General features: G+C 37.2%; 1 protein-coding gene across 7 annotated transcripts; it reads left to right on the top strand.

The window, feature by feature from the left end:
- The first annotated feature begins 238 nt into the window (after positions 1 to 238).
- On the top strand, positions 239 to 27,875 carry LOC126778803 (zinc finger protein swm). 7 transcript variants are annotated; one of them, XM_050502486.1, is made up of 22 exons: positions 239 to 462; positions 3,850 to 3,968; positions 4,433 to 4,579; positions 4,960 to 5,081; positions 5,496 to 5,564; positions 5,847 to 5,935; positions 6,989 to 7,078; positions 7,928 to 8,068; positions 8,534 to 8,616; positions 8,754 to 9,047; positions 9,162 to 9,295; positions 10,227 to 10,358; positions 10,897 to 11,037; positions 11,895 to 12,054; positions 12,283 to 12,401; positions 12,621 to 12,665; positions 19,511 to 19,594; positions 20,594 to 20,697; positions 21,873 to 22,020; positions 22,521 to 22,649; positions 22,992 to 23,075; positions 23,623 to 27,875. In XM_050502486.1, exons 1-22 carry the CDS (start codon positions 404 to 406, stop codon positions 23,704 to 23,706), a joined length of 2,577 nt encoding a protein of 858 aa, XP_050358443.1. In that variant the 5' UTR covers positions 239 to 403; the 3' UTR covers positions 23,707 to 27,875. The 7 variants fall into 7 exon arrangements, with proteins under 7 accessions (XP_050358443.1, XP_050358442.1, XP_050358441.1 ...); XM_050502485.1 differs by having other exon boundaries at positions 5,847 to 5,944; XM_050502484.1 differs by having other exon boundaries at positions 4,945 to 5,081; positions 5,859 to 5,944.

Below are 27,875 nucleotides of genomic sequence, written 5' to 3'. Positions count from 1 at the left end.
AATACATAATTTTGTAATAAAAGCTTATAATATAAATAACCTTACTAATTTATATTTGATTTGATTTTGATCAGTTAAATTTTTTAAACGGACCTGTTTATTTTCTTAAAAAATATTTTATGAACATTTTTTTATAGATAGCAATATATTTCATTGATATTGCCATTTAAAAAAATCTCTTGGTTTTTTTTTTATCGCACTGTCAACATTCCGCAGATTCGTCTTGACAACTGTCGAATATAGACGACGAATAAAAATAAAACTTTGGAAAGTTATTCGCGAAAGAACTGAAATAGTTGTGTGAATTTTAGTATTCTTAAAGTGGTTAATTTAATTTTAAGTTTGTGTTGAGTGTTTTTACAAAGATTTTATGTGTTTATGAGATACTTTTGTTAAATAAAACATGATCATAGAAAATCCCGACGCTTTCAAGAGTTGGTTGACGTCCATATTGGAACCACTGTGAGTACATGATGCGCCATGTTTATTTCGTATATCACGTTACAAAATACGCTTAAACTTAGTTTTGCCTTTTGTTTCTTAAAATAAAAACTTTAAAATGAATAAAACAAATTTACTATAGCATCGTAAAAAATATGTCGAGGTGTCATTTCGATTTCGTAATACTTTTTTTATCAGTATGTTACAACTTTCGTATCAAACTTTAACTTTTTAAAAAGGTGTATTTAACTATAAATATATTTTGTAACTTTACGAATCACTGAAAAATTATATTTATAATCTACTTTTTGTCCCGTTTTGAGCTTAAAAGTAGTTACAAAATACATTTATATTATAACCTATATATGTCATATGAATCGTACTAAGTTCGTAAACTTCCGCTAGCAAAGATCATATAGCAAAAATACGGTTAGCTGAAATATTGATACCAATATACTAATTAAATATTTATTAAGACCTCAATTACAATATAATTTTAAAAAATGGAAATTTATAGTGACTGTTAATTGTTAAATTTCAATATTTAAAAATGTAAATCAGATTTTAAAATAAGAACTTTTTGAAGTAAATGTATTTCTAACCTTAAATATTAGGCATGTTCAGGAATTTCAGGAATTCAGGTGAAGGAAAACATCGTGAGGAAACCTGCATGTGTCTAATTTCACAGATATTCTGCCACATTGTATTCCACCAACCCGCACTGGAGCAACGTGGTGGAATAAGCTCCAAACATTGACATTTCTTACAATGCTAATGTCTAAGAGCGTTGGTGACCACTTACCATCAGGTGGCCCATATGCTCGTCCGCCTTCCTATTCTATAAAAAAAAAAAAAAAAAACTGTATAAGTCACACTATAATATGTCATTAGAACATAACATGTATCTTCTTAATTAAGTTATATTTCAAAATGAATACATAGATTGTATGAGAATTAAAAAAAAATCATACATTTTTATTCCGATGCTCAAAATAATAATTGACTCACAGATGTTAAACAGTACACAATCAAAACATCTATTTTGAGCCGAACCACACTGTTGATCACAGTTTTTATTGCCACATGCTGGCTTTAAATATAGCTCCGATACTTAGAGTTGGTAATTTAATTTTAAACTTATCCAATGTATATGTATTATCTATACAATAAAATTTATGAATATAAAAAAGTTGACTTGTCTTTTCAAAGATATTAAATGAATATTTTATTCGGAAATAAGTTTCAGATTTTTTATTTTAAAAAATGTTGTACACAAAATGACATTCCGGACAGTGACATTTTTTATGACTCTCCCTCAATATTTAGAATTAAGTTATTTAATTATTATAAAATGCATGATTAGATTTGATTAATACTTTTAATAATTTTTAATTATAACAATGACATTATTTATTTTTTAATTTTGACATTTTTAAAAATTACTGATGATTTTTTTTTACTTTTAATTTGAATTTAATTGCATTGAATCTGGAAGTGCTAGTACATAGCACTTGTAATTGAAATGAATATTAGATATACTATTATTGTTTTATAAATTATTTTTTTCAATGTTTTATGTATATGTTGTAAGTGTGTTATTACAAATAAATAAATAAATAAAAATGATATTTGGAGTAATAAAGATAGCTTATAAATAGCACCAATGGCTGTCCTATTTCTATGACTCTACTGAGTTTTAGACAGGAATGTTGTAAAAAAAACCAGTTGTTATCTTGATTTATACTAACCTAACCAAAATAATTAATCTTAATGCTTAAATTCATGGTATAACTGTATTTTGTATAATTACTGGTGGTAGGGCTTTGTGCAAGCTCGTCTGAGTAGGTACCACCCACTCATCAGATATTCTACCGCAAAACAGCAATACTTGATATTGTTGTGTTCCGGTTTGAAGGGCGAGTGAGCCAGTGTAATTGCAGGCACAAGGGACATAAAATCTTAGTTCCCAAGACATATAGACATTTCTTAGAATGCCAATGTATAAGGGCGTTTGGTGACCACTTACCATCAGGTGGCCCATATGCTCGTCCACCTTCCTATTCTATAAAAAAAAAAAATTATGTGTTAGTATTACTTTGTGAGTTTCTGACTTTGTTACCTACCAAGAATCTCTGTTTAAATCAACCACGTCTGAAAGAGGTGGGTTATTAGCTAATCTGAGTGTTGTTAGAGGGAATTATTATACCATTTAGTATAATAACGTGATAACCTCATTATGCATATAGATAAAATGTTGTCGAAAATTATTAGATAACAAATTAATGAAAGTTTCTGTCTTTTTGTTTGCGATCTATTGGCAATATTTAGTGTATGAATAAAAAAAAAATTGGATCGAATTGTGACATGAAAATTCATGTATGTATTCCTAATGTAGTACAGTACAGTACAGTACAGTAACAGCCTGTGAATGTCCCACTGCTGGGCTAAGGCCTCCTCTCCCTTTTTGAGGAGAAGGTTTGGAGCTTATTCCACCACGCTGCTCTAATGCGGGTTGGTGGTCGGTAGTAATACAACTAGTATTACTAAAATTATTTAACTTTTATTATTATGTATTTGTAAAATCATCAATTTGTGTAACATAGAATTGATTAAGTTTTTATCTCTAAATATGATAATTCTTTCACTTCGTATGACATAATTTACTTTCATAAGATATAGATAAGAAAATTATATGCTTTGTTATTTAAGTAATCATATATAAACATTGTGGGGACAAACAAAGGATGTCTTTTAGTGGAATTATGACAGGATGAGTTGAAAAATATGATAACACATATATTCAAATGTGTCGTATACACCATGCGGTTGTACCACTGTTGAATGTTCTGCTCTGCCGCGGTAGTAGTGCCATGGTGTTATCTAATAATGCAATATTTAAGTATATAATATCAATAGTCTCCATGCATATGCATAAAATAATTAGTGCCCTTCGTTAATTTTTTTTTTTAGTCAGCATAATTTATTTTTTATTGTATTTGGAAGGCTAATGTGCATGGAGACGCTTTGTTCAAAGTAAAAAGGTTTTTAATGTTGTGTGAATTAGTGTTGAGTAGATTGTATCTACCCTGGTCGGTTTTGTTTAGTTTATCACCTTATTAACTTAGGATTTCACTGTCTGGAAAAATGTTATATGTTATATTCTAAACAAATACATTATATTAAACTAATCTTGGCAAAATAGAATCCGGAGAACAGGCAAAGTTGTGTGACATCGGAAAGGCAATGTTAAGTAGAAGATGATCGTAGGTGGGTGATGATGATGATAAAACATGCAGTGTAATGGTGATAAAATGTAAATATTTCCTAAAAACGAAGTTTTAAGTCCAATATAATCCTTAACATTTTATTGTATGATGTATTAACAATTATTTTTAATTAAACTTTCAGATGTGACGCAGATCCACCCGCGCTCGCCAAGTACGTTTACGCGTTGGTAAAGAAGGACAAGCCACTCGATGAGCTCAGGGACGGGATGTTGGACCAGCTTGATGTGTTCCTCCAGCAAGGTGAGCTTAAATTGTTCATGTCGAGTCAGTCAGTCAGTAGTTAAGGCAAATCTCGTGAGATAGATATAGAGCAGCTTGCAGCGAGAAGCTCTAAAGCTTTTCCTTAAATGGAGAGAAAGCAACATTTTATCATTATGACATTTATGGGCCACTATATTATATCGCTTCACTAATACGTACAATAATTAGCATAAAATAACGTCTTCGTCCAATTTCCTGTAAAGTGTTGGGTATTTTGAGCGGTGCTCTGTATACACTTTTGTATTTTTTAAAAGGTGACACCATGGAATTATTAAAAATCTTACCAAGTTTTGCTGCCTCCTTAATATTACCCGCCAAGGCCCGGGCCTATTTAGTTTATAGTGAATATATACCAAAGTTTTTTCAAGTATTGTTTATATATTATAGTAGATAAGTTATATTATCTGTGTTATGTAAAGCTAAACATAATATGTATTTCTCAGAGACGAAACCCTTTGTGGACATGCTGTTCAAGACTCTCGAGAATCAGGAGTACCTCAAACATGCTGACAACGACAGTGAGAAGAAAGAACCGTCACCACAGCCGGAGCCGGTGGTGCTCGAGAAAGAAATCGAAGAGGAAAACCACGGTAAATTATAATATATTTCGATTGGTAGGGGGGGGGTGTTATGTAAATATTATGACTATTGGTTGAGTAGTTATACTTGAAAATGTAACAAACAAATGGACTAAGTCACTTTCGCATTTATAATATTATTTTTGCTATTCGAGAAAAAGAGTAATTAATGAGTTTGTTGCTGGATGGTCTCGGTAGAAACTACGTTCTGAACCGGTGGATACATTTAATTTAATAGCCTATTTACATATTATTTTAATTTGTGTATAAAATTACAATTTTCATTTATATCCATACAATTACTAGAAATTTAATTATTTCTAATTAATATAAAGTCATTGTAATTAATCGAATCAAATATGTATGCTGAATTTCAGATTGTTCTGTTGCAGTCCCGCTAGTGCCGCCCGTGGAGAAGCCCGCGGTGCGCCCGCGCGCCGACAGCGCGGGCGCGCACCGCACGGTGGTGCCGCGCGCGCGCCCGCCGCCGCACCACGAGCAGACGCTCGTCAAGGTCGGTGCCTGGTGACCTTGATCTATCTGGTGACGATAATCTTGGTGTGACCAACTGTTGGGGACTGTAGTTATGGCCCACGGGATCTAACAATGCTCTTGTGGCTATACAATTGACCAAACGCAAATTTCGTCTGTACCGGATGTCCGTATTGTATTAAATACGAATATAGACTACTAAGAGATATGATATTCTCCTGACCTATTTCGGCCACGACGTTCAATCTCAAGAGAGATTAGTCAAGTGTGTAAGATATATTATAGTTCAAAAGTTTGTGTAGACTCAGATGCACTCTCTTATTTCAGAATCCTCATAATCCGATGGAACCGAACCCCACCATAGCTAGTGACTAAAATAAGTTCCGAGGAGAAATATAAATAAATGATTTGTATTTATGAATTGTTTTTATCACAGGTGCTGCCAACTGAACTTCTAGAAGAACCAGTAGACCCGCCCAGGAGAAGAGATAGAAGAAATGATTCTGTAAATGCTTTTTGATTAATTTATTTCACATATACTAATGTATAGCATATCGCATGCTCAGCTGTGTGGGAATACATCGTAAGGAAACCTACTTGTTTATGTATGCATTAGCCCATCCATTTCAAAATATTCTCCTGAAGAGGACTTTTATTATATAAATAAACCCTACTTATCTCGCTCGGGTTTGAACCCACGTTCATCGTTTAAGATTCACGCGTTCTTACCACTGGGCCATCTAGTCAGTAGTGTAATGTCAAAGCTAATTGTTGCTGCGTGTCGCAGCTGCGCGACAAGGACGAGCGGCGCCGGCGGCGGTCGCGCTCGTGGGAGCGGCGCGGGCGGGGGCGGCGCGCGCACGAGCACGAGCGCAGGTGCGGCAGGTACTACTAACGGGGGGGGGGCGCACTAACACTCGGCTTGGCTGTATGGCTACACGACGTTTGCTCTACTTTTATATGTCAAATTACTGATCGTTGTGTAGCCGTGCACCCGCTTACAAGATTCATTAGTATAAGGTCCAAATATTATAGAAGTATCTGATAATCAACCTGATATTTCTATATATATAGAGTTATACGTTAAAGTAATCAGATATTTATTTATTTATTGAAAGCCAATGTTATACATTATCTAACTATTCTAAATCAGAACTTAAAAAAAAAAAACAAAAATTCTAAAAGTAATGAGACAATAAACGAAATTAAAATAGATATGTCATAGTTTTGTACGAATTTTCTAGATATCTGAAGTGTCTATATCAGTGTTTCCCAACGAGGGGCTCCCGCCCCACAGGGGGCAATTTAAAAATGGACTCGACACGACTTTACCCCTTCGCTTAAAAAAATGCTGTTAATAATTATTAGGTATAATTTTTAGACGTTACCAAAATATCAACTGGGCAATTAAACTTCGCCGGGGATTTCTTCCTAAAACTTATCATTTATATTTCTTAAGGGAACAAAACAATTTTTAAAGGTTAAAAATTTTTAGGGGGGGGAGGGGCATAAAAATTTTAGAAGTATTAAGCCCCATGTGGGGCATGGCCAAAAAAAGGTCGGGAAACACTGGTCTATATTGACATATATATCTGTCTTGAATAAAAAAGTTGGATTAGTTTAATCCTTTTTACGAATTGTGATTACCATTGATATGGCACTTTGCGATTTGTAATGCTAGTTTCAATATTAATAGAAGCTTTTAGAAGGAACGCAAGACAAATTTGACTCTTACGAGACACTAGGCTAACGTGATATCTGAATTTATTGTTTTTTTTTTATTATAAAATTAAACGGAAATAATAAATAAACATTATTAAAATAAATATAAACTATAATTATGTTTTTTCTTATTATTATTTATTTACATCTATAACGATGTTTGATATTAATTACTAGAGCATATTTTTAGTCATTTATTTCCCCTAGGAGACCGATCTCACGATCACCGTCACCGCGCGGTCGATACCGGAACCGGAGCCCGCCGCCCGCCAACATGGACAGACACAGCCGATCGCGGTGAGTTTCATTTTTTTTTATAGAATAGGAAGGCGGACGAGCCCCATATGCTCGTCCACCTGATGGACATTGGCATTATAAGAAATGTCAACCATCGCTTCCATAGCCAATACGTCACCAACCTTGAGAACTAAGATTTTATGTCCCTTGTGCCTGTAATTACACCGGCTCACTCACTCTTCAAACCGGAACACAAAAATAACAAGTACTGCTGTTTTGCGGTAGAATATCTGATTAGTGGGTGGTACCTAACCAGACGAGCTTGCACAAAGCTCTACCACCAGTATCCTGGGTACCACTACTTCATTTTAAATATTACCTCACTGAGATGAATGATGCGCAGGCGCATAGAATACGTAAAGAACAAGCATATATATATATACATACACTTTTGTTGAGTTTCTTTCGCCGGTTCTTCTCTGGGTATTTTCCGAACCCGTGGTTGTTACTAATTTCGACTGCCTCGTTGGTCTAGTGGCTTGACGTAAGGGCGCAGACTTGGAGGTCCTGGGTTAGATTCCTAGGTCGGGCCAATTAAAAGTTATTGGGCTTTTCTGTCAGAAAATTCTCAGTAGCAGCTCGAAGTCTGGAAGTTGGAAGTGTGTTTACTCCCGTGCCTCGGAAAGCACGTAAAACCGTTGGTCCTGCGTCTGAACTCTTTCCGGTCGTGTCGGATTGCCGTCCCATCGGATTATGAGTGTTAGGGAATAGAGAGTGCACCTGTGTTTGCGCACGCACTTGTGCACTATAATATATCCTGCGCAGTTGGCTAATCTCTCTTGAGATTGGCCGCCGACTTTAATTAAATATTTGAACGGTGTATATATTTTTTGGATATACGTGTTTCAGGTCAAGATCTCCAACGATAAGGGAACGTGAGCTGGATAGGGAGAGAGACAGGGTGCGCATCGTGCGGGATATGGAGCGGGACAGGATGTCGAGGGACAGGGAACACAGGGACCGGATCTCGCGTTCTAGAGATCGAGATAGGTAAGAAAACGGGCTTGTCTTTTTAACAACGTGCAAGAGGGGGTGGGGGATACAATGTCTTGTTATCTAGCATCATCTACCGTCTGAGGTTTCTGATGTGGACTGTCCTTAGATCCCTTTGAAGTTTTGACCTTTTGGGGGTAGTGTAAATTATTAAATGTTGCATTTAAGATTAATAAATATAATGGGTAACTTTTAAGGATTATAAAAAATGACAATATTGACAGTATTATGTATGAAATTGAGTACAATAATCTCCCATTGATAATTTTTAACTTGTCGTCCTGATTTATAGATTTTCCAGATAGCATGCTGTCGTTTTTATGTAATTTGGTTTCATATTATATCGTTTAGTAAGATAATAATTATGTAAAAATATTACCGTCATAATGACAACATCAGGGGTGAGTTTGACAGTGGAGTCTGTATAATAGACCCTAAAATATATTCGTCTCCGATCCCCAGGTCGCGGGATCGCTCGATGTCACCCCCCGGAGCACGCATGGACCACTCGGACGCGTACAGGCGCCGGTGTCGGGACTTCGACGGTAAGGGAGCGACTTTTCTTTAATATGTTTTTTTAAATTCGAAGTAGAGGTGGTCAAACGAAGAAGTATCCACCGTGCCCAATATATCACAACACGTATGAGTTAATATACACGTATGCCGCGTCGCGCGTCCGCAGTGAAGGGCTACTGCATGCGCGGCGACCTGTGCGAGTGGGACCACGGCCTGGACCCCGTGGTGCTGGAGGACGCGGCGCTGTCGCGCGTGCTGGCGCTGCCGCCGCCGCTGCCCGTGCCGGGCCCGTGCAGCGAGTACAACCCCGCGGCGCCCGACATCTGGGCGGCCGGCGTGGTGGGCTACGCGCCGCTCGCGCCGCCCCCGCCGCGCCCCGCGCCCCGCGAGCTCGTGCCCATCCCGCGCGTGCGCGCCGACGCGCCGCCCGCCAAGAAGCCCTTCGAGTACAACCGCCTCGGTCAGCTTTCGTTTCGTTTCATACTGCATACGAGTGTCACGACTTTACGTGTGCTTTCTTTTTTAAGGCAGTAGCCTTGCCGGCGGTCGGATTTACGGTTATTTTTGTTAACAGGTGCCCCCCGGCCCCCTCTCCCGGCTAACGCGGCGAACTGCTCACTCGAAGTGAAAAAGGTCCCGCCGGGCCTGAACGAGATCAAACACCTGGACAGTCATTTCAGCAAGTTTGGCAAAATTGTCAATATACAGGTATGACATAAAATTATTTTAATTACTTTTTGTGCATGCTTACAACATACATGGGGATGGGCTGGGGATTGACGTTCGCTGCGACCTTAGTCCAAGGGATTACATCGAGGCTGTTATAAAAACAGCCTCACGGAAACTCGGAGTTCTGAACAAGGTGCGGCGCTTTTTCACGCCACAACAACTGTGCTTGCTGTATAAAACACAGGTACGGTCTTGCGTGGAATATTGCTCGCACCTTTGGGATGGCTCCGCTAAGTACCTACTTGAGGCCTTGGACCGGTTGCAGCGACGTGCCGTACGCATTATTGGCGACGTAAAGGTCACAAACACCCTTGAACCTTTACAATTGCGTCGTGAGATAGCAGCACTGAGCGCTTTCTATCGACTGTATCATGTAAAAAAAAAAAAAAACATACCCACTTATACTAGTAGCAATAAGGGCCGATGTATTGTTTACTAATGTACAATAGAAGACTATACGTAATTTTATTAGCAGGGAAGAGTAACTAGCGAGTTTGTATACTAAACTTTAAATTTGATATAATCTAATAAAAATGACCATTCCAAAGTGCTTGTAAAAGCCCATTTAGGTAAAGTATATTTTGATCCTGAATAATGATGACAAAATTTTATTGGATTTTATTGAGAAATTGTCTCTGTGTGCACTAAAATCCTGAACTCTATCCGATTTCTAGCCAAGCGCGCTCCATCTTAGACTGTATCTCACTTTCCATCAGGTGTGATAACAGTCAAGCGCTAGCCTATACATATAAAAAAATATAGAAAAAAATCAGCGTCGGATTGACCGTTCCATCAGAGAATAAGACGATTAAGTTTGCTGTGTTTGTGTATACGTATCGCATAATAACTGCTGTGCTTAACTATCTCCCTTCACAATTTGTAAATAAATTTATCTTAATTTGATCTATAGGTCTGTTACGAGGGAGATCACGAAGCGGCACTAATAACATTTTCAACTCCAACGGAAGCGAATGTGGCTTACAAGAGCACTGAGGCTGTGCTCAATAATAGATTCATTAAGGTCTTCTGGCACAACCCTGAGGTAAGTGACAGCTTCTTCTTCAGAGTTCTAAAAAAAAGATACCAGAAGACAATTAAAATTGTATATTCACGTCAGGAAAAAATATTTGTGAAACCATTCCTGGTCGGTGAGGTCTTGTCAATATACAAAAAAAAAAAAAAACGACAGGAGACAAAAAGACAACAAAATGTTACAATGTTATGTTATCTGTAATGTTGAATAAGGTTTGAATATCATTGAAGTATGTAGAGAAGTAATGAGTAATATATTTTTTATTAGCCGGTTGGCGTGGTTGCTAGATACTTGGCTTTTCACGTCGAAGGTTGTGGGTTCGATTCCCACCCAGAACAGACATTTGTGTGCATGAACATGTCTGTTTGTCCTGAGTCTGGGTGTAATTATCTATATGAGTATGTATTTACAAAAGAAAAAGTAGTATATGTAGTATATCAGTTGTCTGGTTTCCATAGCACAAGCTTTGTACAAGCTTAATTTGGGATCAGATGGCCGTGTGTGAAAAATGTCCCATGATATTATTATTATTTTTATTTTTGAACAGAACAAACAAGAGAACACAGCGCCCGGTGGTCAAAAGATGAACAAACAAACGGATAGACAGAATCATCTCATGTCCCACAATAAGGTTTTAATAAATAGAGACAACATCAAAGCGACCGCCGACGTGAAACAGGCCGAGAAGGTAAGATTTATCTAATATGATGCAGTTTGTTCGCTACTATTACAGTAACAGCCTGTTAATGTGCCACGGTTGGGCTAAGGCCTCCTCTCCCTTTTGAGGAGAAGGTTTGGAGCTTATTCCACCGCGCTGCTCCAATGCGGGTTGGTCGAATACACATGTGGCAGAATTTCAGCGAAATTGGACACATGCAGGTTTACTCAAGATGTTTTCCTCACCGTCAGGCACGAGATGAATTATAAACACAAATTAAGCACATAAACATTCAGTGGTGCTTGCTCGGGTTTAAACCCACGATCAACGGTTAAGATGATCTCGTTCTCGATGGCGCGTTCTCACCGCTAGGCCATCTCGGCTACTATTACGCGTTTTGTTTAATTAAATCGCACTTTTCTTGATGAGAAAACACGCTTTATTGAAAATTAAATTTGACACTATTATTTTTAAATGTACAATGTCAGTGTTGTACAGCTTCTGACATATATAATGTATTTAATATAAGAACTCCTTAAAATAATTATTTTAGACACATTATTATTAGACACAGCTAATAGTAATTAAAAATACCCAAAATCAACGTTATTATGTATCTGAGTTTGATCATTCATTCATTAGTTGGGCGCTTAAATAACATAGCCCTTTTGTCCTGATATGCCCGTTGATTGGTGTTGAGTTAGTGGTTCTAAGTTATATAAAGAGTAGACTCTTCCAATTTTTATTTTTTAAATTAAATATATGGAATTCAACTTGGAATTATCAGTATGGTTTCTTTTATATGTAGTTTTTATGTATGATTGTTTGAGGTGCTTATTAAAAAAAAGTAGTTATATTATTATAATTTCACTATCATTTCCCGACAGGCGAAAGAGACGGGCAACGGTACGACAGCGGTGGTCGGCAAGGCGATCGGTAAGAGTGGAGCCGGCGGACTGCAGATGGTGGAGGCGCACCGCCGCGGACACAAGCTGCTGCAGACTCAGCTGCAGCACCAGCAGCTGCTCATACAGAGCTTGGAATCCGGTGAGAGAGGACCAACAGTGATAGTGTTGACTGTCCCTTGATCTGATACCTTAACCAAAAAGTTTCTGTTATTTTTTTATGTAATTCTCCAAAAGAAATAGTTGCTAGTATCGTGCGAGAACCCGTTGGCGACGTGTGATGTACGATTCTTGAGATGTTACCGTATTTGTAGCAAAATAGTTTACGAATTAATAATAGAATGTAATTAAATACTCTGATATATTTCAGGAAATGTAACTGAGCAACATAAAGCGGTCCTGATGAAGACGATCAACACGATGCAGGAGGGCATCGAGAAGCTGCGGAAGGAGCTCGTCGCGAACCAGGGGATACTGAAACAGATGCAGGTCAGTGTAGTGGATTAGTTGAGTCCAAGGCCGAGCCCCGTGCGGCCTCATACTTTGTGTTGCCAACTTAATAAAAATTATAAATAGTGCCATGATCGTTTATGGCCTAAAATTTTAATTATTTACTGTTTAATTTAATTATTTTTTGTTGGTTGTAAACAAATAAAAAATATAAATATAAATAAATGTAATAAAATAGTTACTCTTATAACAAAACAGGACGAGTCAGTGTCAAGATCGATGTCTCGGCTGCATCTCGAGCAGGTACCGAACGAACGAACGTCGATGCGCATGCGCCGATATGCACATGTCTCATACTATATACATGCACGCACCTTCATATATCCGACTGACATGCCGAACTGAACGTATCGTTTCACATGTACATGTTTATGCATTGCATTTTGTTAATAAATGACTATTCGAGTTTCGAATAATGTGCTGCATGAAATACAGCAACATGCAAATGTCAGTGTGTGTTACATATTTGTACATAGAATGTTTTCGTGGCGTATATTAATTATAATTGATTAAAAATTAAAAAGTTAGTAACTCGAATCAGCTGATGAGCTGTCTCACGTTCCACTATCTACTAAACTTTGTGTATCCGTTGTGCGTAGTCACACGATGTCTTAACCCTTTGAATATTTACTTACTATTGATAGAATGAATAACTATTTCTTTATATAATAATATCATGGGACATTATTTTACGGCCATCTGATCCCAAATTAAGCTTGTACAAAGCTTGTGCTATGGAAACCAGACAACTGATATACTACATATACTACTTTTCTTTTGTAAATACATACTTATATAGATAATTACACCCAGACTCAAGACAAACAGACATGTTTATGCACACAAATGTCTGTCCTGGGTGGGAATCGAACCCACAACCTTCGGCGTGAAAGGGAAGTATCTACCAATCACGCCAACCGCCCCGTCGAAAAATATCGTCGTTTATAAAATCTTGTGTCGAGTAGTATGCCTTATTTATCAAAGTTTTTTGAGGTTTTATTATTAATTAATAGGCAAAGTTGTTTCCTTAATATGTTCATGGAATAATTTAATGTATGGCCTGATTTTTCTGTCCGCTTTCAATTTAAACGCTTGCCTTCTTCGTTTTGTTTTATCTTTGAGTGGTTTTATTTTTCATAACTCCTTCTAATATAATTATATTTTTAATTTACACATTGCGTATTTGCAGATTTATTAGTTTAAGCGTGTACATTCAATCTTGTTGCCGTGGTCGTTATTCTTATCCCCATTCCTAGCACAATCTAGATGTATAGTTTGAATGGAAAGTTAAAAAAAAGCAATGGGGAACTTTAAGTCATACTTAATCATTAATCATTTGTATAAGACAAGCTTATACATAATGCAAATACTGGTCCTAGAGCTTTGTGCAAGCTCGTCTGTGTAGGTAGTACCACCCACTCATCAGATATTCTACCGCAAAACAGCAGTACTTGTTATTGGTGTGTTCCGGTTTGAAGGGTGAGTGAGCCAGTGTAATTACAGGCACAAGGGATATGACATCTTAGTCCCCAAGGTTGGTGGCGCATTGGCGATTTAAGCGTTGTTTAACATTCCTTACAATGCCAATGTCTGTGGGCGTTGGTGACTCGTCCGGCTTTCGTTACTTACGAAATGACTTTACTGGTGGTAGGGCTTTGTGCAAGCTCGTCTGGGTAGGTACCACCCACTCATCAGATATTCTACCGCAAAACAGCAATACTTGATATTGTTGTGTTCCGGTTTGAAGGGTGAGTGAGCCAGTGTAATTACAGGCACAAGGGACATAAAATCTTTGTTCCCTAGGTTGGTGGCGCATTGGCTATAAGCGATGGTTGACATTTCTTACAATGCAAATGTCTAAGGGCGTTTGGTGACCACTTACCATCAGGTGGCCCATATGCTCGTCCACCTTCCTATTCTATAAAAAAATAAAAAAAAATCGCCGTTTCCACTCGAGTTTTAAGTATTTCTTACCAAACCGGTTGTAGATTTTTGATATAACTAATCGAATGTAAACTTATTAGTCTATTACAAGTAAATATTTATCACGATCACTTTTGAATTGCACATTTTACAAGATTCATTTTGGGGTTACCGTCGTTTTGGAATGCAGGTTTCGCCGAGAAGAACCGGCAAGAAACTCACTACTCGGTTAATATTTTTCAACAGTTAAATTACACGCGTTATAAGTAAGTGCAACGAGCTCCTTATTGAATAAAGACTTGCCTCTGGATAGACTATAACTAATGGGGGAAACTTAAACAAGGGATAAACAAGCGTAAAAGCGACTTAAGTTGGGTAATAATTGGCGCATGCGCACATCGTGTCGATCGTTTTTTTGTCAAAATAAAACGCACACGCTTAAAAACATTCCATCTCCATGTAATATAATATCTTCTACATGTATACATATAACATAGTTAATAAATTTATATGTCGGTGCATAGGCAGCTTCAATATATTAGTGAAATCATCTTATATCTAACTTAAAACATATATGTACATAAAAACCCCTTTTAATCATATATTTAGTTCGATTTTAATTATCATTAATTGGACATCTGTACAAATGAGAGTTACTAAACATATTTTTACACAAATACAAGTACAAAATGAGGGAGGGGGGGTGCAGTCTTAGAGTACTGATATTATGTGGAAAATCTTTTTTAGCACAGATAAAGATAAAATTTCATTTTAAAACACTGCTATAGATTTCTTATCCTTAAGTCATTATCACAATCAAGTAGTTTCACAAGGTTTTATTCGTTACAGCCTGAATGACCCACTGCTGGGCTAAGGGCTCCCTTTTTGAGGAGAAGCTTTTCCCATTATAAGAGGCTTCATTAATATAGATTAATTATAGTTGTATCATTTATCATGTATCATGCCTGGACTGCCTCGTTGGTCTAGTGGCTTGATATAAGGCCGCAGACCCGGAGGTCCTGGGTTCAATTCCCAGGTCGGGCCAATAAAAATTATTGGGATTTTCTGTCAGAAAAATTCTCAGTAGCAGCCCGGAGTCTGGAAGTTGGAAGTGTGTACACTCCCGTGCCTCGGAAAGCACGTAAAGCCGTTGGTCCTGCGCCTGAACTCTTTCCGGTCGTGTCGGATTGCCGTCCCATCGGATTATGAGAGTTAGGGAATAGAGAGTGCACCTGTGTTTGCGCACACACTTGTGCACTATAATATCTCCTGCGTAGTTAGCTAATCTCTCTTGAGATTGGCTGCCGTGGCCGAAATCGGTCTGGAGGACATTATTATCATTTATAATAGAGCAGTGTATCGTAATTATTGATTATCATTAATATTACGTTCCTAGAACAAATACGTCCTTTTTAATAGCTTTTTGGGTGGTGGATTGGCAAATGAGTCAACTGACCACATCTGCCAGCAGACGTGAGTCGACAATGTGCCACCAACCTTGGGAATTAAGATTAAGTCCCTCGTGTCTTTAGTTACACTGACTGGCTCACCCTTCAAACTGGAACTCAAAACGACTAAATGTTGCTGTTTGACATTGGTGGTAGAGCTTTGTGCAAGTTCGTCTGGGTAGATACCACCCACTCATCAGATATTCTACCACAAAACAGCAGTACTTGTTGTGTTCCGGTTTGAAGGGTGAGTGATCCAGTGTAATTATAGGCACAAGGGACATAACATCTTAGTTCCCAAGGTTGGTTCGCATTGGCTTGTCCGCCTTCCTATTCTATAAAAATATATATATGATGAGCGGCTGGTACCTACAAAGATAGATTTGTACGAAGCCCTACAACCAAGTAAATTTATACTTCACACACATAAACGCACACATACACATGTATGTAGCCGAGATTGCCTAGTGGTTAGAACGCGTGAATCTTAACCGATGATCGTGGGTTCAAACCCGGGCAAGCACCACTGAATTTTCATGTGCTTAATTTGTGATTATAATTCATCTCGTGCTTTACGGTGAAGGAAAACATCGTGAGGAAACCTGCATGTGTCTAATTTAATTGAAATTCTGCCACATGTGTATTCTACCAACCGGGATTACAGCTGCGTGGTGGAATAAGCTCCAAACCTTCTCAAAAGGGAGAGGAGGCATTAGCCCAGCAGTGGGACATTAACAGGCTGTTACTGTATATACTGTATAAAAGTGGTGTATTGTTAATAAACTAATAAGACCGCAAAACACAAGTGTTTGTTCTACAATAGTAACTGTTGTGTTAGTTTCATTAAGAGATGTAATCGTTGAGTTTTAAGTATAAGTAAAAGTAAGTAAGTAAGTAAAGTTTAAGTATAAGTAAAAAAAAGTACGTTGTTAGTGTCGGTTTTATATGCATCGAGGCTTTAAATAATAATTCGAAATATATAATATAGTTCATTATTTGTATGTATTAAATCAAAAATTTAATTTTAATATCAACAAAAATTATGGTTAAAAAAGTTTTAAACAGGAATCGTTATTTTTTTAATATGTTAAAACATTAAAATTTTATACATAACATAAATTTAAATGAGACGCCTCGTAATTTAGACGATTTAATTTGTGAATATGTATTGATAGTAACTATCATGTCGTGTTGTATGTCACTCTTAAGAAATATCTGCGTTTTTAGAAGACATTACCTGACGTTAATTCGTTATCGGTTAATATATATATAGTATATATGTAGTATATTGTACATTATTATATATGTGAGGTTTTTCGATTCGACACATTCGCCTACCAAATACGTACGTATTTATTTGTCACCGTGCTACAAATTTATTTATTAATTGTTGAAACACATCACTGTACTCTCACTTGTTGTTATTCAAAGTGAAAACTATCACCGGTTCGAAAAAGAAACTACACTGACCCGAGGAGAACCGGCCAAAGAATCTGTTTTTTTTTCTTTTTGTCTAATTTTGTAATAATTGTAAACAATTTTCAATATGGGTGAATGACGAGTCGAACCGATTAATGGATGAAGCTGAAGATTGGAGGGTTAATGGTGGTCAAATTGGTGGACAAAATACGGAGGTCCCATTCAAAGTATAGTTCAGGCTGTGCGTTTATAGTGACTTACGACGTTATTATTTAATATGTACATATATATTTAGCATCCAGAAGTGAAACTGATTTTATAAAAACCTCGAATTGATTTTTAAAAATAGAACACCAAATCATACAAATTGTTGATTATTCTTAAAAATCCAAATAGTACAATTGAACACATTCAAAAAATCACAAGTCGCGTAAATAATTAATTAATTACGTTATCAATCTGTCCAACAACAAAATGACTGTTTTAAATTAGCGCGCGTTTTTTTTTTTATTCACGTTGTTGTATGTATCAAGGAATATCCTAAATATATACGTATATATATCTTATAAATAGATATTAATGTTTGTTTATATATGTTTGATATTAATAAGACATTGAAACCGTATCACCGATCACCATGATAGTTGACAAATTACATGTATTATATATAAAATACTTACATATATACTAGGCATGCGTTTGAATATCAAAACGAATTCAAAATCCGATTTCAAACAAAATCGACCTAGTCGAACCAAACGCCAGCGATCTATAGATCGACACCACTAAAAGATTTTGAATCGACAAATAAAATCGCTGGATATCAAACGAGTTGTTGCGTAATATGAAATTAGCTTTCTCTCTTTCTAACCAATTGGAACAAAGCGGAATAAAAAGGATCGCGCGAATTTTCCGATTCGGATTTCGATTTGTCGGTTCTGCTACGGAAATCTATTACACAATCATCGACCTTACTGATAAGTACTTAAAGACTATATTTGTCTGAGCACAAGCGATTTGGTGAGGCTAGGCGTTACCGAAATCGGATTTTGAAATCGATTTGTAAATCTGAAATCGGATTAATCTCAATTTGCGTTAAAAACCAAAAACGGTTAAACTGGTGGTAGGGCTTTGTGCAAGCTCGTCTGGGTAGGTACCACCCACTCATCAGATATTCTACCGCAAAATGTGTGTGTGTGTCTATGTGTGCGTGTGCGTGTGCGTGTGTGTGTGTGTGTGTGTGTGAGCCAGTGTAATTACAGGCACAAGGGACATAAAGTCGTGTACACGCCGAAGTTATATTGGACAACAACACGCTATATAAAACTAAACTGTACACACAACTTGGACATCCCTTCCGACTTCAACGGCGTCCTAAGCCGAGCCCTTAGGATGTCCGTTTCTCTAGAGCCCCTCGTGTGGCTCCCAATATCCGACTGAGTTCATCTCGCCCAACCCGCCCGGTGACGCTGTAGAGGCCATTAGGGCGAAGAGCAACTAGACGGTTCGAAAAAAAATTTTGGATTTATTTGAACACTTCATAATAGTCCTACACTATATATATATACTCAGTGGTGAATCTAGACAGCGCGATTCAGGATTGTGACAGATTCAATCAACGCCATCTATCGCTACCGAGTAGTAATACACATCATTATGCAGGCCGGTATGGATATTGACAAAAATAAATAAATAAATAATTAATATAATGTTTGTAAATAAAAAAAAACTTGTAAGTCGAGACTAATTAAATAACGTAACAATTTCTACCATACGTTGTGGAAGATAATTTTTAATACGGTTGAGGTATCTCTACCAAAAGAACAATGACTTAAGTGACATCAAATAACTATTGGGCGATAGATCTTTTGAAAATTATTGATAATTAAAATACATATACAACAAAACGATAATTATCTCGTTCTGTCATCATTGATATGACGTTCGAAAGAATAAGACGGCATTATTTAACTAAAATCAATATAAAATTTATTGTTTTTTTTTTATTTTATCATTATTGCCTGATTGTTTTCTTTTGAATGAGATTGTTATATAGTATTTTAATTATCGAATTACTAATTAATATATAAAAGCACCGATTGAAATGACTGTCAGTATAAAAAATAATCGATTGATAAATTGTACTATAACGTCTTTGTTCTATTGGCCGAATGAGTTTGTATATGTGTTGTCTATATATTTGTTTCTTGTATAAAAACGCTGTTACTAAATTGCATTATATATACGCAATATTACATATATATATATATATATAAATTACGCTTATTTTATTTTCAGATGAACGCGAAAAAACCGAAAACGTTACAGGAAGTACAGAAGGATATTTTGGATGCTGAATTGGATATTATCACGAAGCAACAGGTAAATATTTTCATCAACGGATTGTTCTTTGTTCGTGTAATAATATCCCGGGACATTATTCACGCACGGCCATCTGATCCCGAACTAAGCAGAGCTCGTACTATGGAAACCAGACAATTGATATACTACTTTTCTTTTGTAAATACATACTTATATAGATAATTACACCCAGACTCAGGATAAACAGACATGTTCATGCACACAAATGTCTGTCCTGGATGGGAATCGAACCCAAAACCTTCGGCGTGAAGGGCTTAAGTTATCTACCAACCACGACAACCGGCTCGTCATCGTGTAAGCTCTTAAAAGCACGTTTAATTGATTATTATATAAGATTATAATGAACTAGCGATTTGATGACCGTTTTCGTCCGGATCGAACAATCAATTTTACGTCAAAATTACTTATAGGAAAGCAAATGATATAACAGGTTACATTATTCCAATTTTCGTAGGAATCTCTTATTTTCTCTTTATAATATTAATATAGATAGTGTAGTCTGGTATTCGTCCTCGTCTTAGGGGGGGAGGGGGAGAGGGGGGGGGGTGGTGGTGGAATTTTATCAAAATCGTTTCCAGCGGCTCAGCCGTTACTCGTAACAGACAGACAAGAGTTACTTTCGTAACGTAACTAAACTATCCTTGAAATCCTATGACTTGATATTTGTCACATTTACTTTACCTATCCCGACGTAGGCGCTCACTAAGAACAGATTTTACGCAAATTCTATCCAAAATATATATTTGATAGAATATATATATTTTATAGAATAGAAAGGCGAACGAGCATATGGGCCACCTGATGGTAAGTGGTCAACAACGCCCGTAGATATTGGCATTGTAAGAAATGTTAACCATTGCGTACATCACCAATGCGCTACCAACCTTGGCAACTAAGATGTGGCTTGGCAACCTTTGTGCCTGTAATTATACTGGTTCACTCACCCTTCAAACCGAAACACAACAATATATGTATATCTCATTGATCTTTCTTAAACAGGAGGGCCAAGATGTGTCGGAGTTGGCGAAGAATATAGCGGAGATGAGACGACAGATGGCGCTTCAGTTTCCGACGTTTTCCGGCACACGAAGAGGTCACTCGAGGTTAGTAAATATTTTTCTATATTGTTTTATGTTTGTCTGAACACGTTGTGTTTACATTGAAGCTAAATATATATAATACAACGACTGTCAACAAAAAAAATATACATGGTAACAACTAAATATGTACAGACAGAAAAAAAAACAAATATTCAATAAATTTAATTTGTCAATTATATGAAAAGGTACAATCTATTTTAAATGTAAATGAAAAATTAAGAACCGTCAAGAAACTTAAAACTGTAAATATTTTTTTTTTCTTAACACCATCATTGCCACAGTGTAAACAATACTTGATTATAATCAAACAAAAATTATAATCTCGTAGTATTTTTTCTTTTTAGAATATCCGCCCAAGTAGCTATAACAAGTATTCTAAAGATATTTAAGTAAAATAATAACAGTCTGTTAATGTCCCACTGTTGAGCTAAGGACTTTCGTTTTAAGAAGTTTGGAGATCATTACACAACGCTGCTTTAATGCGTGTTAGTGGATACACATGTTGCAGAATTTCAGTGAAATTAGACACATGCAGGTTTCTCCACGGTGTTTGCCTTCACCGCCAAACGTGACATATAAACAAACACAAATTAAGCAACGAAAATTTAGAAGAGGATCGAATTGGTCATCCCGACTCATAGATAAGTAATCAACTGTCGAGGGAAGAACTTTGTAGGAAGGCTTTGTATCGCGTGTACGCGCCGTGCGCGTGCGCACCGATCGTTTGCCAATGAACGTGTTAAGACGTGTAATGTTAGACTTATGTTTTATTCTTTCAAGCTATCGTATTGTGAAGAGAAAACTTAGGTAAGATACTCAGTACATACATAGTTTTATATTATTATTTCTAATAATTATGTCTATTATTTGATATATGCGTAATGTTGGCTGATCTCTGTACCGAGAGAAATAAAATTTGGCTGCCCGAGAGACGACTGTGTGGGAACGGGCACGTGGGACTCGACGTCTTCGATCTCGTAATTGTTGCCGTATCAGCTCATACTTCTCTCACCGGTCGTGAATTTAAGCCACAATATGTTTAATAATATTTACCCGCTATTATTCAATGTGACTAACACACCCTAACAAAGTGTTCATGTGCGCGTGTCCGCGCGTGCGCGTGCGTGCGCGTGCGCGCGTGCCCGCCAGGCGGCCGTATCAGTCCCGTGTGTCGGCAGGGGCGGGCGCTACAACTCGGCGATGCGCTACTCGCGCGGCGCGCCCAAGGCGTTCAGCGTCAACCAGTCGGTGGACCACCGCCCGCGCGCGCTGCTCGTGTCCGGCTTCGAGCCCGACGAGCTGGACGCGCTGCAGGCGCACTTCGCGGTCAGTGCTGATCTCGGCTAGGCTCGGATGTCCCGGATTCGAATTCTAGGTCGTCCCTAGACGTTTAACGGGTTTTTAAGCTACATGGAGCTCGAAAGCTGAAAGCTTTGGAATGTGTTTTTATTATGTTTATTCCATGCCTCGAAAGATATGGACCTATTTATTATCTAGTTATGTGAAATTGTTATTACAGAAGAAATAGAGATGTTTGTAAACACACACTCGAGTCGTAGAATAAATTTTGCGCAGCTAGTTGACCAATCTAACTTTAAAATAATCGACCACGGCTGCTATCGGTTAGGAAGTCAAATCATAACAACACAAAAAAATTTTAAGATTTGCTTACGAATCGTTTTAATCAAGTTGCTATTAAAATTTATTTGATAATATATTGGTTTTTCTCTAATAATTTTAACGGTCGCATAGAAAGTGATAATGAATGTAATCTGGCTGGCTTTGCAACGATCGAGTAGAGTGTGTGACGTACGTCCCCTGTGCAGCAATTCGGCGAGATAACGGGCAAGGAGGTGAACCTGTCGGTGCCCGAGCTGGTGGTGCAGTACCGCGCGCGCGCGCACGCCGAGCAGGCGCTGCTGCGCGCGCGGCACTACAACGACCGGACGCTCTCCGTGAGTCACGCGTAGAAATTTCGACCACCCCGGTGGATTATCGGGATTCAATTCGATCATTGTCGAGATCGACAAATATTAAGGAAACGCGAATTTAAGCCCCACTCAATTGATTTAAAAAAAGTTTAATGTATTAATTTTATTTGTCATTTACAACAAAAAACGGCTGATTCATATATGAATATACACTCGGGATTTTTGTTATCTGTTTATAATTACGAGACCGTCTCCGACTGACCGATCCCGAGATCGTGCGTAACCAATCCCGAAATCCCGGGATTGGTCCCATACTCCCACTCGTCGTACGCGATGAGCCCCGCACTAACGCCCGCACTGCCGCAGATCACGTGGGTGGCCAACGGGAAGGCGCTGGGCGCCGCGCCCGCGCACAACGGGGACTCCGCCGCCGAACACAAGGACGCGCAGGTACGCGGGCCTCCCGCCGCGCCAGATGGCCCACTCACCCTTCAAACCGAACACAACAATACCAAGTACTGCTGTTTTGTGGTAGAATATCTGATGAGTGGGTGGTACCTGCCCAGACGAGCTTGCACAAAGCCCTACCACCAGTAAAAGATTGTGCTAGTGCACTAGTATGTGATTGAGCTAGCGTTAGCCTTTTGGAGTCGTTATGGACACTTAATTCGAAGCTCTTGTTTTTAAACTCAATTTTATTTAAAGTATGTAAGCAAATGTGACTTCTTCGTCGCGACACTTTTGTCAGAGCGATCGTGGTCGCCATGTGACACCTGGTGGTAATTGGTCACCACCTCGCCCATAGACATTGGCACTGCAAGAAATATTACCCATTCCTTACATCGTGCGCTACCTACCGTGGGAATAGAAGACGTTGTGTCCCTTGTGTCTTTACACTCACTCACTCAGCGATGAAAGACGCATCACATTATGAACACGTCATATTTCGTTCGATATCTTGCGTTACATGTAATATTAAATCTTTCATCACGTTTAGAATCAGAAGGAGCCAACATCGGACCCGCTGCTGCGCTTCGACGAGGACGAAGAGGACGAGGAGGACCGCTCGTGGAGGCGTTGACCTCCGACCGGCGCTGGCCTCAGCCGCGCGCCCCCCCGGGGCCCCCCCCTGCTCGTGCTGCTCGTGGACTCCTCGCTCGGCGTGCTGCTCGCTATGTAACCCGGCCCCGCCATCGCTACACGGACGAACTCAAAAACTTTGAAACGAACATTCATCATATACCCGTTCGACGTGATCTCATTTCGTTTAACAACAAAGTCGCTTCTGTAATATTTATACATAACGTACGTTTGATATTAAATAACCGCTTTTATTGTATAATATATATACAAAAATATTCGATAGACTCGTTTTGAAACGTAACACCAAAATTCGACTTATATATTTATGTAGATATAACAGACGTACTTTGAATTATGAAGTGAATATACATAGTATCGCTATATATGTTATGTGACCACAATATATGATATATACAAATTCGTATTTTGTACTGTAGTGGCTCGTTTGATGTTATTTATTTAATGCAAGTTTTAATGTCCGTACTCGACTTTGTTGGCTTTTATTTATATATTAGCCGACGATTCTGTATACTGTATTGTATTTACACGGTCTGTAAGAAGTAATTTAATAGGTACATATATTGCTGTCTCATTTTTTCGCGTGTGGAGAGAAAGGGACGATGAATCATACCCGGTTCAATCGAGTTGTTTACGTATAGTAGAATTGTGTATTAAGATTAAAAGGCTAACAATGGAAATATACATTATTTATTGTCACGCTATAAATAAATAATGACAGTTCAAATTTCACGTATAATACTGTGTGACGAAAGGACTAAAGACTATACAGCTGAGTCAGAACACAGCTGGTTTTTAACTGTTGATTATACAGACAATAAAAGATTTAAAAAAAATATGAATTTATAAATCGAACAAAATGTAAAAGTATGTATCATATGAATATAAAAAAAAAACAAGAAACTTAATGAATGCATATTAAAATTTAACTAATGTATAATGATATCGTATTTTAGTGTTTAAATAAATTAAAATTATACACTTCTACTATTCGTAAGTGAAACGGATCGTTCAGAAATTTAACCAATTGGCGGGGATTTAGTCATGTCGAATTGGTTTAAAGGTCGCGCGAGACGGGAACACGATCATAACCGTCAAAATATTATCGATAGCGCCTTAATTGACACACACGTCCAATTATTCATGTGTAGGCATGTACACGCAGGCGACGTCATCGTAAGGTGTGCGTTAATGTGTGCGTGAGTGAAACGGATCGTTCAGAAATTTAACCAATTAGCGGGGATTTAGTCATGTCGAATTGGTTTAAAGGTCGCGCGAGACGGGAACACGATCACACCCTGAAAATATTATCGATAGCAAGTTAACTGATAGACACGTACACGCAGGTGACGTCATCGTATGGTGTGCGTCAATGTGTGCGAGAGACCGGTACATGTGAGTACCTCGGCACTTTGACCATTTTATTTTATTAGACTATAGCGCGAATGACGATCTCGTCTACGGGTTGCCTTATCGTACATTTTGTGCAGTTTCTATGATCGATGCGAGCGTCGTAATTATGTAGGCTGTGACGTCATACCAATAAAATATCGCTTTTTTAATGTTAATATCGTATAAGTAAGGCACTATAATAGTATTAAATTCGTACAAGCGTTCAGAATAACGAAGACTGCGATGTCACGAGGGTGGCTTGCGTTGGCTAAATGTATAGTATTCGTAACTATGGGATGACGTCACACGAAATCCAATATGGCGGTCGATACCGATATGTATGTAATGGGTTATGTGGGCGTGGTTTTATTCGCTGCTAACTAATGCCTGTGTCCTAATTTTATTTTGTAAGCAATTATCTCATACGAATTGTTCGGATCATTAAAAAGTCATCGGGTTTTTGTCGAGTTGTTCTCAGTTGCACCGGAGTGTTGCTAGTGCGAACTCTTTCCGTTCGTATCGGATGTGCCGCCCCATTGTGTTATGAGTGCGGTAATAGAGAGTGCACAGTCTGGATGCGATCGTTCCATTCTCAAGGTTACACACATTCATCTAAAAAGTCTTTGGTTGTAAGCTTTAGCACACAAGCATTCCTTAAATATTCTTTTAAATTTCACAATTGAATATTTTTGAATGTTTTCTGGGATTGTAAAAGCGTATACATTGTCCCATAAAAGACTTGCTAACCCTGTGCAAATTTTGTTCATGGTGTTGACAATATGTGACAAAATTTCTGGGAAAATATTTTACGTACATACAAAAAATACACCACCATCATTTAGATGTTTAATGGTTTGTATTCGATAGGTTTCTGTTTCAATTAAAACTTTAAACAGTCATTAATGGCTCTTACGTCAAGCTTTCTGGCTAGTTCCCTCAACGGATAATAGATGGCGTTGTAGCTAGATAATTGTATACAAAATAAATTTATATGCATCGCAACTGTAACCAGGCATTAGCTAGTTTATATATAAATTAGAACTTTACAGAAATCGTATCAATGGATGTAGCTTAAATTATTACTAAAATATTAAACGATTATATTAATATTTTTTCACTAATTAGGCTAAATGATCGAAATAATTCGACACTTGCATGAAAACATTATTATTTTGTTAATGTCCATCAACATCATTGTAAAATCAATATATATTTCTAACTGTAACAAGTAAAACATTAATCCTTGACCATGATCTCGTTAAAATGCTCCAAAAATTTGTAATATTGAAAGTTTGAATCAATTATTGATTAACCAGCGAGCGTAGTTAAATAAAATTAACTCAATGAATTTAATTGTTGCGTCACAACTAAGTCTAGTTCATAATGTGACATATATTTATTATGTGACATACATACATATTCGTACAGATAAATAATAAACACTCAGCACACATTAGCGAGGGTATTGTTGCAAGAATAATATAAATTTAATTCTCAATTTCGATTCTATGGCTGAAAAGTTTTAAAGTCGTGTCTGTACCGTCAACAAAACAGTTACATTAGTAAAAGTTATATATTATTTCATTATCGTAAAGTAACATAATAAATACAATTAAAAGCAAAAACAATAATCTCTTAACAGATAAAATAATTTTCATATTTAAAAAGTAATTTTCCATCCAACGCCATATTGTATATTAATGAAGCAACAAGTATATTTGTATCAAGTCAATCATCAGTTGAATGGAAACTTTAATAAAGCTTTCTTTCATCATACATAACATTGAATTGCATCGGAAATGTTTTCTTCAAACGTTACAGTTACACTAAAACAAGTCATCACATAAAAATTTGGTACAAATAAATATATACATATCAGGTTTGTTGCATTGATGATTATAGATGTCGAATTATCAACCTATCAATCGTCAATCTGATGGAATTGAGTGTGTCATAAGTGTCCGTTTAATATTATGTAAGTAATTTTAAAAGAAAAGTGACTTTTAAAAATCATGGTCATCATCATATCAACTTTTTCGTGTAATGTTTTGCTTTTAAACACAAATATTGTCTTTAGAGTGCGTTAGAGTGTAACGTGAGCGAGTTTCTTTAGGATCGGCGTGTGAATATTGTTCCTATTTTGCCTACACGAAGAGCAGGTATAAACATATGCGATTTTTTATTTTTATTCACATAATATAAAACGAGCTTTATTTATTGTAGCATTAATCCGATTAATCGCTTTTTCTGAATATAACAATTAATTTAAAACGAAACCAACTGACGTCGACATTTAAGGAACCGTCAGCTCGAATAATCAGTAATAAAAATTGACTTTTATTGTCTAAAATTGCGTTTTTTTATATAAATACAAAATTTGAGCCAAATCTTTAGAGCTGTTTCCGAGATGTGTTTATATATAAAATGGTAAAAACAAAGAAACAAAACGCTCACATAATACTGAACGCACCCTAATATAATAGTCTTGTGTAATTAACGATCATATTTGTTTACCATGCAGGTGTCGATATAACGTACCTAATACCTCAATAAAGCAATACTAGTACTACAATATGATATCGTAAATTTATATAAACTACGTACGAGATGGACGGACGGACGAACCATAGATATTAGCATTATCGTTTTCGTTCTATGTAGCCAGCTAGATTTAGCGTTTATGAATTTATTTCCGTTTCTATATAAGGTAAATAAATTATGATTAAACGTACATTGTAGGTCGTATTATATATATAT

Source organism: Nymphalis io, chromosome 27 (genome assembly GCF_905147045.1).
Source record: "Nymphalis io chromosome 27, ilAglIoxx1.1, whole genome shotgun sequence".
In the NCBI taxonomy this organism is placed as follows: domain Eukaryota; kingdom Metazoa; phylum Arthropoda; class Insecta; order Lepidoptera; family Nymphalidae; genus Nymphalis; species Nymphalis io.
Note: the sequence above shows the minus strand (reverse complement) of the source record. Positions and strands in the feature narration are given on the sequence as shown.